Source organism: Notothenia rossii (genome assembly GCF_949606895.1).
Source record: "Notothenia rossii genome assembly, chromosome: 11".
In the NCBI taxonomy this organism is placed as follows: domain Eukaryota; kingdom Metazoa; phylum Chordata; class Actinopteri; order Perciformes; family Nototheniidae; genus Notothenia; species Notothenia rossii.
Window position 1 is genome coordinate 2,446,532 of NC_136910.1, and position 15,996 is coordinate 2,462,527.

At 42.4% G+C, this 15,996-nt stretch overlaps 1 protein-coding gene and 1 long non-coding RNA gene across 2 annotated transcripts; one reads left to right on the forward strand and one right to left on the reverse strand.

Moving 5' to 3' along the window:
* The first annotated feature begins 994 nt into the window (after nucleotides 1-994).
* On the forward strand, nucleotides 995-7,335 carry LOC307025569 (neoverrucotoxin subunit beta-like). Its single transcript, XM_079660300.1, has 4 exons — nucleotides 995-1,149; nucleotides 1,953-2,052; nucleotides 4,927-6,400; nucleotides 6,506-7,335. Exons 1-3 carry the CDS (start codon nucleotides 1,078-1,080, stop codon nucleotides 6,384-6,386), a joined length of 1,632 nt encoding a protein of 543 aa, XP_079516426.1. The 5' UTR covers nucleotides 995-1,077; the 3' UTR covers nucleotides 6,387-6,400; nucleotides 6,506-7,335.
* A 390-nt stretch (nucleotides 7,336-7,725) lies between these two features.
* On the reverse strand, nucleotides 7,726-14,479 carry LOC307025570. The gene is made up of 2 exons (XR_013804200.1): nucleotides 13,448-14,479; nucleotides 7,726-9,335 (listed from the first exon to the last, which is right to left on the reverse strand). It is a non-coding gene; the product is annotated as an uncharacterized lncRNA (long non-coding RNA).
* Nucleotides 14,480-15,996: the final 1,517 nt, after the last annotated feature.

A 15,996-nucleotide genomic window follows, 5' to 3' on the forward strand; every position in this document is an offset into this window, starting at 1 on the left:
TCATTTGCAAAAGTGACACAGGCCACCTGTTGTGTGCTGTGTCTGTCTCTCTGTTTACCTGTGTCTGTGTCTCTCTCTCTCTGTCTCTCTCCCTCACTCTCCCTCTCCCTCTCTCTCTCTCTCTCTCTCTCTCTCTCTCTCTCTCTCTCTCTCTCTCTCTCTCCCTCTCCCTGTCAATTCTATATGCCAACTTTTCTTGTTTCTGCCGCTGCGTAGCATGTTGTAACGACGTGGAATTAGCAGAATAGGCTATTGTATTGTTAACTCACACCTCGATGTAATTTAGCTGATAAAAGGAGACTAATAAAAGCTAATAAAAGCCTCAAGCGTGGCGTTTCACTGTCAAGGGGTGCGATATAGTGTGTATGTAATTACATTACAAATACTGACTTGAGCCCCACCACGGTATGGGTTAGCCCTACCATAGATTACCCAACTAAAATACTCTGGCGCCGCCACTGCCTGTAACCTGTGCAATAACAATAAAGTTGAATCTAATCTTGAGCAGGAACACATGTATTTACTTAGTACATATCTGACATGAACGATTAAACACATGTGTGCATTCTTTATAAATGCAAACTGGTCAAGACCACTGACGGAAGTAGTTTTGAAAAGTAATAAGTGGTTCTGTCTTTTACATGTAGGATTCAACGCCCCTTGTATTGATTTGTTTTAAAAGGAACAGACACTTGAGTCATTCATTAGTAGTGATATAATAATTGTGGGATTTCTATTGCATCCACTTCATCTGCAACGAAGAAAGCCAACGCAATTTCCTCCATTGCAAACCGAGTCAAGCCGACTCCGAGCTGTCCGACTTCAGGCAAGCTTTTTGAGACCTCCCCCGGCTGCAATCGGCTACTCTCGTCTACTTTCGAGGCGAGACGCAGCTCATCTCAAACAAGCCTTCTACCTGTTGGCAGTCTCGTTGAAGCTACAACGACCTCTCGCGATAAATCCACGAAACTGCAGCCTGAGTGGATAAGAGCGCGAGCTGTGCCTCTCGTGCCGCAGTTGGTGTGTAGGAAGCTGCGAGTGTCTGTCTGCACGAGCTCCGAGAATCTGACACACTAAATGAGACCAAATCCAGAAAGTACATCTCCAAGCAGCTGCTGCAAAGACACCAGGAACATCCCCCATAGGAAGGTAAGAGATTCGGCTTTGTGTTACATTAAAGAAACGTCCATTTTGGCCGAAAGAAAGTGAACAAATCCAGAAAACAGAGAAGGGCCTTTAACTATTAAATTAATGTAGTGTTTGTAACCCCACCCCACTATTGCAACTGTAAAATCAGATAAAGATCATTTCATAAATGTTAGTAATGTCACAGTATTTTTTCACTAAGGCTAACCAAAAAGTTATTTCACTTTATTGATCTGTTTTTAAGCTTTATATTTTGTTTATATTTTCTGTGACAACAACATGATGTGAATAACTCTGTTCCTTCGTACATTTTCTACATTACAGAAAACAAAGAAGGACCTTGTTATTGTGCTGTTGGCACAGAATGTTTTACGTAAACACTTCCTTCAGACGACAGTTGGCCTTGTTTAGCAAAACAGCATACCTGCAGAGCATTTTCCCCTTTTATTCTTTTTGATGTCAATTTGCTCATTTCATGGTGACGCTCAGCCTCTCCCCTTAACTCCTAACAGTCATCATCATGTCAACCACAGCACAGAGAAATACTGATAGAAATGTGTGTGTAGTTGCTGATACATTGCTGACAGAGGGAACTACATTTGAATACAGATTTAAGAAATATCAGTTTTTGAACATGTCATAAGCATGTTTTGTCTTGGCTAAGGAAGGAAGTGTGAAGGAAGAGGCAGTTTTTTTTCGGCTGCGTAGTTTCAGATTCTAGCCACTCGAGCTGGTTTCTCCAGAATTACATCCCCCACCTTATGTCTAAATCAGGTTCTGAAGTCTGTGTTGTTTCTTCTCAACAGGTTGGAGAAATGGCCTCAGATCACTTGACCGTTGCTGCTCTGGGACGACCTTTCACCCTAGGGATGCTCTATGATGCTCGGAGAGATGAACTGGTCCCAGGTAAGACTTCACATAGTCACAAAGCTTTCATCATACTCACCGTAAAACAACAATTCACCAGGTCTAACATTATTTTGTTAAGTTATCTTTTGATTGTTGTCGTGCCATTTTAATTTGAGTGTGTTATGAGAGTTGTTTCTTTGTCTCTTTGTCTCTCTGTAGTGCATCTGTGTATATCGGGAATATTCTTTCACTGCTTTTGTCCGTAGATTGTATTTTCTATGCATTTATAATATGGCTTAGTTGAATACTTGATTCTGATTGGTCAATAAGAACATTTCAGAGGTTATTGATACTCCATAACAAACCACTGCAAAATAATGATCTTTGCTGAGGAGGATCAAGGGAGAGAAAGAAAGAGGTTCAAAGACAGAGCGTTGGAAGTCAAATAAATGAACTAAAGCAGACAGACAGGAAGTAAACACGAACAGGAACACGGTATGGGCTCTGTCGTGTTTAAGGACTTGTTGGTGGAAACTGTGAACAGACTTGGATAGAAAACATTGATCAGAGCTCCATCCGTTAGTGCAGGGGTTCTCAAACTTTTTGATTATGCGGACCACTATTTATTATCAAGGATTTTCGCGGACCACCTCATATGCAAACCGTAAAAATAAGTACATATATAAACTTAGTGTTAAAACGGCGATATTTTGTTAAAATTTATAAAATCCTGTCCCTGTGACAAGAGCCCAGCAGAAGACACTAAATCTAACCTCTAAGAGGGGAAGCGAAAAGATCCCTGCCACCATTCTGCACAGAGACGCCCGGCGGCTGGTCGTCTTGTTACCTGCTGAAGAACAGAAAGAGTGACTAGGGTTTATTGTTTGCCTCAAAGCAAGCGATCTCTCAGTGTTCCAAAAGAGACAGGAACATCGAGTGGGAGGTCAAACAGAGCCTAAGGCTTTAATAAATATAAAATAAAAAACAGATTACAAGTAGTCAAAAAATAATAGATATGGATACATATCAATAATAATATAGCTTGATTTTAATTAGAAAATTAAATCATTAGAGCTACACATTTGTTTCATTGAAATTAGGGCCGAGACTCGATTCAAAAAATTAATCTGATTAATTAGAGGCTTTGTAATTAATTAATCGCATTTTTAATCACATATAAATATTTGACCTGAGAACAGTGAGAAGCAATGTTTTTCACATGGATTTTAGTATACCATTGAATAATGACTGAATACATAAGCTTAAGCAACAAAACATTGTTTATTTTGTTCAAGGTGGTCCTTAACCAAGACCAACAGAAAAGTGACATTTTTGCCATAAAGTGTAGCAATAGCATATTTAGGAATATAGTACATTTCAGAGATTCAGGTAGCCTATAGGTAGGTAGACCTTCTGTAAACTATAACACTTTGTTTTTGAAGTAAAACACAATACTTTCAAGTACATTCAGAAAATTGGAAACCCTGACTATTAGAAAACATCTCTGTTGCTTCAGAGGCCATAACAGACTTTGTTGATTTACCAACAGTTGGTTTAAAAAATCTAATCAATTTCAGTCCAACTCTCTCAATAACCTTGGCCAAAACAATAAACAGTTCAACATAAAGTGCCAGTTGCACCAACAACATAATAAATAGTTCAACATAAAGTGTACCATTTAAAATAAAATAAAAAAGTGCCAGTGATTGACCTCAATCCCTCCTATTCTTCCAATATCCTGATGAAAAATAAAATCTCTCTGTTGCATAGGCCACTGTTTGATCAACGCGAATTGGGTGTGGGTCCTTGTACTCCGAGTCGGGCTAACGTCCACGCTAGCTTCCACGCTAGCTGCTATATGTTTTGCATTGAGGTGATACTTGAGGCTTGATGTGCTGCGGTGATATGCAAATTCCTTTTTGCATAATTTGCAAACAACCGTGCTCTTATCGACGCTTCCATCCGTCCGTTTTTTAAAACAAAATGTCCCATCCACGGGGCCAACCAAAGCGGTCTCATCAGCTTCTTCGTTCATGTTTGACTATTGTTCACTGTGGTTTGTTGTTGTTTGAAGTCATGAACGTTAGTTGGTGCTCCAGTATAATCGGTACCCCTGAAACTCATCCAGTGAGAAATGTTCCGCGGTGCAAAAATAAGTGCGATTAAAATGCGTTAATTTTTGTGTAATTAATTAATCTTAATTAACGCGTTAAAGTCCCGGCCCTAATTGAAATACAAATCACCAATTAATAGGGATAGACAACAGGTGTAATGATCGCAGGCAGTCCTGCCTCCTCTGGCAAGCTGGGTGTAATCACCCTAATCACAGAGCCCAGTGCTGCATCCTGGAGAAGGATTTAAATAGTTGATGTGTGCGACCCTGGTAGACTGAAGCGTGTAGACGGGAGGCATTTCTGCAAAGTCAGGACAGGCAGTCGGTTTTTCACCTGCATAAAATGACCCAGTCAGCAAAGACATTTAAGTCAACTACTAAATAAAAAGTCTGAAAAGAAAAGCTGTGTCATTGGAGTGGAATCCTGTTCTCAAAGTCCAGTCGATGCCTCAAGTCCCTTTCAAGTGGGGAATCTGCACAAAAACAGAGGAAACTTGAGAAGTAAAGAAGAGTAATATTGCACTTGTGAAACATTTTTTGATATCTAACAAAAAGTTCATTTTCCTGTGTTGTGAGATTAAGGTCCTGCCCCATATCACACACACACACACACACACACACACACACACACACACACACACACACACACACACACACACACACACACACACACACACACACACACACACTTTGTTTATGGAAACTCCTGGCAGGATATGAAGCCGAAACTTTGAAATGATAAGTTTTATTATAATTTATATAAACAAAAGTTTTGCCCTGAACTGATCCATAAACTGTTTGCTTTCCAATTCTTTCAGGTCCCAGATTGTGGAATGAGGAAACTCTAAAACTAAAAACAACTGAAACCCCTCAGCACAGCAGTAATTTTGAAATGTCTGCATCTGACTCCATTGAATCCAAGTCCTCTCTGATGGACATTGAAGCTTCTCTGAAGCTCAGTTTCCTGGGTGGACTGGTAGAAGTTGGAGGATCTGCCAAATATCTGAATGATGAGAAGAAATTCAAGAATCAGAGCAGAGTGACCTTTCAGTACAAAGCTACCACCAACTTCAAGCAGTTGTCAATTGATGATGTGACCCTGGACACCGAACAGATGGAGGTTATTGAGAAGGGCTCAGCGACTCATGTAGTCACAGGCATCCTGTATGGGGCAGATGCTTTCTTTGTGTTTGACAGTGAGAAGTTAGAAGCCAGCCAGGTTCAGAAGATAGAGGGCAGCATGCACGCTGTGATAAAGAAGATTCCTTCTTTTGATTTTGAGGGGAAGGTTAAAATCCAGCTGACTGATGAAGAGAAAGCCCTGACTAACAAATTCTCCTGCAAATTCTACGGAGACTTCATTCTCAAAAGCAACCCAGCAACATTTGTAGATGCAGTGCAGACCTATGTAGAACTTCCACAGCTACTGGGAACAAATGGAGAGAATTCAGTCCCAGTGACGGTCTGGCTGATGCCTCTGAAGAGTTTTGATCCCAAAGCTCCTGAGCTGATGACGGGGATCAGCATCGGACTAGTGAAGAAGGCCCAAGATGTTCTGGAAGATTTAAAGGAAATAAGAATGAGATGCAACGATTCTCTGGGAGGCAAAGTGGAAGAGCACTTCCCAAAGATCCAAAAAGACCTAAACACTTTCCTCAAACTGTGTGGCTATTATGAATCCAGCCTCCAACAGACCATGGCCAAGAAAATTCCCTCCATCCGAGAAGGAAAGGAAGATGAGAGCTCCCTGGAAGAAGTCTTTAAAGACAGGAACAAGTCACCCTTCAGCCATGAAAAACTAACCAAGTGGCTGGATCACAAAGAGAGAGAAATCAACGTCATCAAGTCCTGTGTGGATATCATGAAGGGTTTTAAGATCGTCGCAAACCAGTCTGAGCTGGACAGAGAGATCCTTGGAAACAAATTAGTTCTGTGCTTTGTTTTCACCTCCATGGAGAGTGCTGACCCCTGCCTTGAAGCGATGGATCAATACGCAAACTCACTCAAATGCGTGAGCACTGAAGAAGAGCCATGGTACTACTCAGACGACGTCTTACAAAAGATGAGAAAAAAAGCCCACCAGTTCATTAAATATTTTGGAGCACTCACGAATCGTTGTTGTTTCCTCATAGCAGCCATTGAAAATAAGAAATTCAAAGGAGCAACCATCTACTACTACGACGGCGGCATTCTGAAGACTGAAGACTTCCCACCCAGTGATGTGAAGACTGGAGACTTAAAAGCACTCAGTGAGGTGAAGAAGCATACCGGAAAGTAGAGATCTGAACTGGTGTAAGTCATTTTTCATGCATTTTAAGTAAAGATATGTTCATATATCTTTTCTCTAGAAACCCTCAGATTGACTTATTAAATATGTTGTTTTGGTTTCTCCATTAGATGCCTGTGATCTCACACTGCAAAGGGAACACTGCAGGCAACTTTCTTGGGGTCCATGTAGCTTTCTTTCGTCTGTTAATCATTTTCTAAAGAGACTTTATTTAGATGTTTCTGTTATGATCAGGGTTGTCTTCCTTCTGATGCATGCAACACATTTAGGGTATACATGTGCTGGCCTCTAACACCAAATAAATGACTCTATTAACCCATGTTAACCTGCAAATTGCAAAAGGTGTTCCACAGGGCTCTATCCTGGGGCCCTTTCTGTTTAATCTTTGTAAAGATGATACCAAGTGACTGTTATATCGTTCTCTATGCTGATGACTCTGTTGTGTCCTGTTATGTGAAGGCTGTTACAATTCTTCAGCACTTCCTTACTGATTGTGAAGTTTCTCTCAATAACTACAAGTTAGTTCGTAGGGCAGATACATTGAAAATCGTGCCCTTAATCAGCCAGTATATGAATAATGGTAGTCTCATCACTACCGAGACAAATAATAAAAGTATCTTGTTTTTTGATTTGGAAAGCAAAGTGATTTCCTAAATACAATTTGACTTTCTTCTTGAGGAAACTCTTTTCCACACAATCTTCAGTTCAGCATCTTGCTTGATGACTGCAGGCACTGGGAATCGAACCACCGTCCTACCGACTCCTGAGCCACAGATGTATCTTTCATTGAATTTGTCACATGGATCGTTTATATTGTGAGTTGAATTTCACAGCGTTTATAACTTTTTTTAACCTAATTGTGGGTTTTATTGTCTGTTTCTTTTCTTTTTCTGATGACATGGTGGATGTTGTGCTCAATAAATAAAGTTTGATTCTCAAAGGTTCGTGCTTCTTTTGTTGAAGTAGAATGGTTCAATACAAATGTAAGTGCGTATATTATAAGTTTAGTATATTTTTTAGATTATAAGTAGTATATTTATATATCTTATAGTACACAGTGCTTATTTAACTGTTCTTTAATTCAAATGTATAGTTTTATTTTTCCTTCATTTTACTTGCAATATTACGTCACTCAAACTAAATTAATAACAGATCTGCTGTAAGCTAGCTAGCTAACGTAGCCAGTCATTTCAGATATACTGATTTCTGGCTTTATCTGTTGTTTTGAACTTTGTATGATGAGTTGTGTTATGGAAATCTTAGACCTAGTCAATACTGTGGAGATATACAATTAGAATGATCAATCAATAAACTGGTGAAACAAACAGAGTTGTCTTTCTGGTTCTTTATTCGAGGCGCCTCGAAGGCACAGGTCTCACAGAGTACAGGATAGTGCGCAATAGTCACAGAATAGCAAAGCTTATATACAAGATAGGGCGGGCAGACAGAGTTTTGTGTAGCACGGCTGAACGCCTCAGAAATCTGCTTTCACACGGATGTCTCATATTGTTATTAGACACCTGTGTCCTTGAGCTGTAGAAAGTATAACGGTTATCAGAATATGGAAGTTCAAACTTTGTGTGAAGAGGAGTAGTTTCAACATAGTCTGCCAAATCAGCTCTGTGGCCTTTAAGCGCTTGAGAATAATAACCCTCATTAGAGTATGCAGAGAAAACAGCATATATCAGGAAATGGTACAGTAGTGTTAGACAATGCTTTCAGAAGCATTTGGTTTTAACATATAAGGTAACATAAGAAATTGCCACGACATTCCCCCCTTTTGATCATACTTGATCAATCATGAAAATAAAACAAATGACAGGATAGACTGAAATAACACATCAATGAATACACTCCATCGCTGGTTTAAGTAAACACATCATAAACATATCATGGAAAGTGGCTGTTTTTGTGGAGGACAGACTCCGTATGTGGAAAACAAAAGAGTAATGAAACGAGGGAATGGCAGTCTTTACACACAATTGTACAGTTCGGTGTCCGACTCTTCAGTTTCGGGTTCAGTGGGGGCTAAATCTGGGTTGGCCGTAACTTTTTCAATGGTTTGAGGGAGAGCGGTGTATTGTACGAATGCAGAGGAGATCATACTAGAAAAACATTTCTTCATGAGGGGAACTACACAGCATGTACAACAGAGGAGCAAGACTAAGATGGTGAGGAGTGGCGTGACTATTCTGGCCAGCCAACCTTCCCACCCTCCCGATGTGAGCCAGGACCACCAGTCCCACCCTACAGGGTCGTAGTCCACGTCGTCAGCCTTAATGTCTGCCAGAAGTGTGTTAAGGTGTTTTATGGTGCGAGTCATGTTCTCTGATATGTCTGGAATGTATGTGCAACAAGAGTCTCCGATAACGTGACATAGGCCCCCCCTTGAGGCAAACAGGATGCCTAGAGCAAATTGATGTTGCATTAGCATGTTTCTAGTCCAGGTGGGCATTAGCTAATTCTTGTCCGAGGGGCTCCATCTTCAATCACTCGCCAGTGATCAGGCACAAAGTTTATGTTCTTGGTGTCATCTTCTCCTTAGTGGATGTGTCTAGTTTGACTGAGCCCGTGCCTTCATGACCATATCAGTTAAACCCAATTTGTCAATTTAGCACATTTCCTAATGTGACGGGGTCGGTGTTGCTGGTCTGTGCAGAGCATTTACATACTGCAACTTCAGACGGGAGCAGAATGGCATCCAATAAGCCTGCAACTAGGACATGGTTAAGTACTGGCTTTCCGTCAGATTTAAAATAAAAATGTGACACTTCCAAATAGCGCCAAAATCATGTACTACCCCGAAAGCATAACGTGACTCAGTGTAGATAGTTACAGATTTGCCTTTAGCAAAAGTGCAGGCCTCAGTGAGTGCTACGAGCTCTGCTGCTTGTGCTGAGAGGTGGCATGGGAGCGGTCCGGAACAGAGGACAGCAGAATCTGAAACAACAGAGAAACCCACCCGATTAGTGCCCACAGGGTCGCGAGAGGCGGACCCATCAACATACAAAATGAGGTCAGGGTTGGTCAGGGGTACATCTTTTAAGTCAGGTCTGGGAGTACACACAATAAGAAGCTCGGCAACACAGTGGTGTTCGTCACCGTCTTCTGGGAGAGGCATGAGAGATGCTGGGTTCAGAGTGGTACATCTTTGACTTCAACATTAGGCATGTCTAGCATGTGTGATACCTAAGATGACGTGCAGCAGAGAGGTGTGATGTTCTCTGTTCACAGAGGATGAGAGAAACAGGATGTGGAACCAACAGTGTTAAAAGGTGCGTAACCTACAATGTCACGTGAGGAGTTGAGAGCTTTTTCAGCTGCAGCAACTGCACGGAGACATTTAGGCAGGCCAGCAGCTACAGGGTCCAGCTTGGAGGAGAAATAGGCAACAGGCCTCTGTTTTCCCCCATGATCTTGAAGGAGAACTGAGGTCATACACCCGTCGCGTTCATCCACTGCCTGTGTAAAAGGCTTGGTACGATCAGGTAGACCTAGTGTCGGCGGGGATTGGAGAGCCAGCTTCATGTTAATGAAGGCTTCGTCGGCTTCCGGCGTCCATATAAGGCGATCTGCAGGTTTCAAACCGGTGACATGCGTGATTGTGCAGAATGGTTGTTCGAGCGGAGAATAGTTAGGAATGAATGACCTGCAGTATGAACACATACCCAAAAATGACATCATCTGTCGCTTAGTAATAATACGCTTATCTGAAAGCGTTTTCCCCTCTCCTGAAATGATGTGACCCAGAAATGTAACTGTCTTTTGCACATACTGAAGTTTAGACAAACTGGCCTTGTGGTCTTCAGCAGCGAGGTGTTGTAACAAGGAAATGGTATCAGCTTCACACTGTTCTGCTGTGGGTGCGCAAATCATGAGGTCATCAACATATTGTATGAGAGCGGGGCCTTTGGAAACTGAGGAGAGGGACCAAACTTGTACACAATGCTTGGTTGTACACAGTGGGAGATTCGCAGTAGCCTTGACACAAACGTGTGAATGTGTATGGCTTACCCTCATATTCAAATGCAAACCAAAATTGGCTGTCTTTGTGTACAGGGACACTGAAAAATGCATTTGAGAGATCTATGACAGTGAAAAAGGCTGCAGAGGCGGAACTTGGGAAAGAATCAGATAAGGATTTGGAATGAGCGGTGCGCGTGCATGTACGGCTGCATTCACAGCTCGTAGATCCTGGACAAATCTCCACTCGTCAGGAGGTTTGTCTCTGATCTTTTTAACAGGAAACACTGGAGTGCGTACCGGGGAGTCGTTACATGGAACAATGACCCCTTGTTTAAGCAGAGAGGTAAAAAGTGGACAAATGCCATCAACAGCTTCACGTTTCAATGAGTACTGGGGTTGATTTGGGCAGAACGTGGATTTAGGAGTGATAACTGCAGGCTCAGCAGAGCGGATCAAACCTACATCATATTTGTGAGCTGCCCACAACGTTTGAGGCACTCCTTTTAGCGCGGCAGGGAGATCAGAAACATGACTGAAACATGAGAACTCCGGGCCAGATGGGCCAGGAACGGGGTTAACATAGTCATCTTTGCCTGTGAGAATCAGAGAACGCAGTGCATGAACTAGGCAGTCGGTGCTGTATTTAAACACGTCATGTGATGAGGAATACTCAATCAACGGGTTGTCTGTGCTAGTCCAATCATTACTAGATTCCCAGTCTTTAACGATTGGACCCAAATCTCTCCATCTATCAGTGGGGCCCCTGGTTAGTGAAATGTGTGGGACCGCCCCTGGGATTTGATACAGCTTGTGTTGTGTGGGTGTGAGTGTAACGGAAATAGCGCTGCGCAGCAAACTCCAACCATAGTTTTAAGCATGAGTTCATCATTTACACATTCTAACAGAAAACTCTCATCATAGTATTGACATGGATCATCAACAACGTTAGCAGTACAATGCAAATGAGGAGCCTCCATGAACACAGCAGGTGGAAAGACACGCTGATGAGTCAAACGCAGCAATTCCTGAGAATCAGGATATGTCAGCAGCCATTGATACACATTCAACAGATCTCCATCATCAAATGAGTTTTTGAACCATCGTAGGAGATGGCCGTCGGACTTTAAGACCCTCATTTGTGGAAATGAGGTCCAAGCTGAACTGGAGAATCAGATCTCTGCCCAGTACATTTATTGGGCAGAGATCTGATAGAAGAAAACTGTGTTTGACTGATGTGGGAGATGGATGACTGGCATCACCGTTATCTCTACACTGAAGCGGTACAGAAAACTGCTCCTTTACAGTCACACCAGCAGCTCCTATTGAGTGAATAAATCTACCACTGAATGTACAATCAGGCAAATCTGCCATTTTTACCACAGATTGTGTAGCCCCAGAATCAACCAAAAATGTAAAGTCACTTCCTTGTTCAGATGCTTCAGGCTGAATTTCCTTCTCGCTCGATTGGGCCCCTTCCTCCCCATCTGGTGTAGGTCAGTCTGATTGTGAATGGCCCCGTCCTTGCTGTCCCCCTCTGCCTCCGCTGCCAGTGTTCTGTGGGCAGTCCCGGATCCAATGTTCAACACTACCCCACTTGAAACATCTTTCGTCGTTTGAAGGTCTTGCTTCTCGTCCTCTGCCTCGGAAAACCTCCTCGGCCTCTCCCTCGGTATTGTGAGCGGCCAGCATTCTGTGCGGCTTGCGCTGTGGCTGTGAGTCCGTTGAGGAAGGCATTACTGAGGTGTGTCTCCCAAACGCATGCTTGTTCCCCTAAGGCAGGGGTTCCCAACCTTTATTCTGCCAAGGACCGGCAGATACATTAAAACAAATGTGCGGACCGGTTCTCAATTTGAACTGATTTGAATATTTACTCACCAGGTGGCAACAGAGGCTAATTGTATTTAACAGCCTGAAGAAATAGCAATATGCATCCAAAACATATTAACAACATTTAAAACCAGTATACAATTAAAACAAAAAATTAGGACCGCTTTACAAATATTAATATAATATATAATATAATATAGCCTATTCTAGGTGGCAACAGTGGCTAATTGTATGTAACAGCCTGAACAAATAATATAACAATATGCATCAAAAACATATTAACACAGTTTAAAACCAGGATACAGTTAAAAAGAAATTAGGACCACTGTACACATATTGATATAACTGAAATGTCAGTGAAACCCCTGGGATTGTTTGCCAGCAATAATAACGTCTTACCAGGACGTTCGCTCCGGTGCACTCCGACAGCATTTAGCACTACATCGAGATTAACTTCTTTTGGGAACACCCACATACCTATGGAGTTGGCCAGATGTGTGTAAATGACTGTTTATGGTAATTTGAAAACAAATGCCGTTGTTGGACACACACAAACACACCGAACACACACACACACACACACACACACGCACACACACACACACACACACAAACACACACACACACACACAGCGGAGCTGAGCAGAGCACATACACACACACATCATGCGCCTTTGTGACCGGACATTTCCTTCATACAACGAGTAATAGGGGGAATAATCGGGCCGTTCGATGTGCGTGTGTGTGTAGAGGTGTGTGTGGTTGAAACATTGCTAGGTTTCAACCACACACACACGCCTCTACAAACACTCCTGCAGTGGGGAACACAGTGAAGGCGGTGTGTACGCGCTGGTGCTGCACTTCTCAGAGGCTGCCTCCTAATACTGCAGCCATTTCATGAAGTGAAGGAGGCTTTACAAATCTAAAAAATAGCTCTACACCCCTGGCCGCAATGTCCTTAAAATGAAGTCCGAGTTCTAAATATATTTCAAATAATGTATGCACTGCCATTCCCCCACAAACATAACAGTCTGCGATTAAACGGTTGTCTCCTGTGTGCTCCACTTCCTATTGGCGCACCACCTGTAACTGTATCTGCGCACGAGAGGCTGAGACCCTATGCTAACCAATTTTGATTTATTTTGTATGTTTTGTATGAAATAATGACTGGTATAAAATAAAATAAAAAATTAATTGAATTAATTTTGATAAAATATTTTTATATATTTATAATTCTGCAAATATTACGATAAACTCACAGCTATTTTCCCCATCCCCCGGTACCGGTCCGCGGACCGGGGGTTGGGGAGCCCTGCCCTAGGACATCGGGTTTGTTTATCCCGCTGTTGTCCCGGAATACTTGGGCCTGATGGAGGTGGAGGAGCTTGGAGTTGACGGGGAGTCTGCTGACTGCATGGCTTGGGCTTGTAGTGGCGGGGGAGGTGGTTGAGGTGGGCCAGCCGGATTGCCAGGGTTGTACGCCGGGGGAGGGAAAGGATACCCAGAGTCGAGGAGCGGGTCATTCAGGCCTGCAATGGAAGGATACAGAGATGTCTGGGGTTTACATGGTTTTGGAAATAACTTATTTTCCTTCTTTCCTTCACATTCATCTTCAACCTTAATATTTTCTTTATTGCCGAGGCCAACTGCCTCCTTTCAAGGCATTCTGCTTCATCCTCCCAGTATTTTAAACACTTTCTGTGAGTGTCCAGCTTTTCTAAGTCTTTTACTTTAAGTTTACTCTTCTTTTTCATTCCATCTTCACACTCTTGTAATTTATCCTTTAGGTCTTTGATTTTTTATTTACTCAAAGAGCCTCCCTATGGAAATCCGAACATTTCCGTCCAGATATTTAATTTAGACAGACTGTTTTCACCATATTTTGCTCGCATGACATCTACAATTGGGCCCTCAGCAGGCTCTGCCCCCCTACCTTGCTTTGTCCCCATGGAGAAAAACACTATTTTTTCACCCTTCGGTGATTTGATATTTGTTCCTCAGTAAAAATCACACAAAAACTGATCGTAAAACCTTTTACGACGGCATGCCCGTGGGAAGTAGGGGTGCTGAGAGTGCTGCAGCACCCCCTGGTGGAGGACAGGGGATCTGCACTTCCACAAGATATAATACAAAAAAAACGAATTTTCAGCCTTGATGTAACAACATTCATAATTAAGTAAAGATAACACCCTTTTCACCCCGGTTACATTTTCCATTTGCCCTGTACGATGGGCGCTGTAGTGATGAAAGTGGGGGATGTTGGCTTAGCAGGCGCCCGCAGCTCGAAGCCAACGGTACGTCTACACTACAGGCATCAAAAAATGCTTTCAACGCTTCGCCCATTCACTTGAATGGGGTGACGTAGAAGATTTTGAATCTTCGCCGAACTGCATTGTGGGGAGCATGGCATGGCTTTGCAAGCATCACGAGCATCTATCGGCATCAAAAGTTGAACAATGTTCAACTTTTGAGGCTCGATGCTTGGCATCAGCCAATCAAATTCCGTTTATGCAAATCCCGCCAGTGCAAGCTCAGCCAATCCAACCGCGTGCAAGCTGGGAGAGCCAGACCGCAGTTCATTTCCTCATATTCCAAACGAGATATTACGGTAGCAAATCACCCGGTTCTTTACGACCGGAACTATTTACCGGGATACAAACCGGAGGAACCAGGCATGGAGGGAGGTGGCAGAGACAGTGGGTGAAACTGATAGTTTTTTCGCCTGTTTGGAGAGTTTATATCCAGTTTACTTCGTTTTAACATTGCTATTGCTCTGTATGTCGGGGGCGGGAGATTCATGTGATTGGTTGCTCGCAAAAAATCGCCAAGCTTCAGACACGCCCAGCTTCAAGATTTTTTCATGCCTGTAGTGTAGATGGGCCGTAGAGAGATGGGGATACCGCGGTACCGGCGTGGATTGTTGTTAGCTTCTGCTGCGCTAACGGATATAAGAAGCTGTTTCTACAATAATATGGAGGGAGCGCTCTCTCCTGTCAGACTGAGAGGCTCAGTGAGGTAAAGGACTCTTGAGTGTTTAGATAGTTCACTTTAGTCTAAGTTATCTCAGTGGGTCTCAAACGTTTTGATCACAGTTTATCTAAACAAATATTTCCAAGGGACACCTTTATAATTATTAGGATAAATAAAAACAGGTTTGAAATCATTCCAATGTATACTATAGGACAGTAAACCAAAAATATCGTTTAAAACTGGAGAGATTTAAAAATATGCATAAATAAATAAATGTTAACTGATAAAATAAGATATGAATGAACAACACAAATAAAATAAGTTACATTTATTTGTTATTGGCTATGGTAGGTTATTGGAAATGTTCACATACCTACTTATTTGATTAATAAAATGCAAACCGATCTTTTTCATATAGGTGTTTTAGAGTAGTATCCCCTAGATCAGTCTCTAATTGGGCGCTCAAAGTGCACCAGATTTAAGCATTTTACTTTAAAATGTTCAAAAAATCTTCCCGGGGGGGCACCCCCGGACCCCCCTAGAGGATGTGAAGTCCACCCCCCCAATTAAAACATGTTTATTAAATACATTTGAAGCCTTGTTATATAAACTGTCCACCATGTCAATACGTTTCCCTGTTTGTAGTGTATTGGTCTTTTGTAGAGGTTTTTCATTGCCAGCTAAAATCTTGCCTTGGGCAGCACATTGGTCAGAACCAGCCCTGGTGTCATCCCCACAGCACCCCCCATTTGAAACATGTTCCCACGGCTATGTACGACGGATATACCAAATATCCTACTTTTGAGCAGTCCGCCTAATAAATGTCATGGAGGCTAAT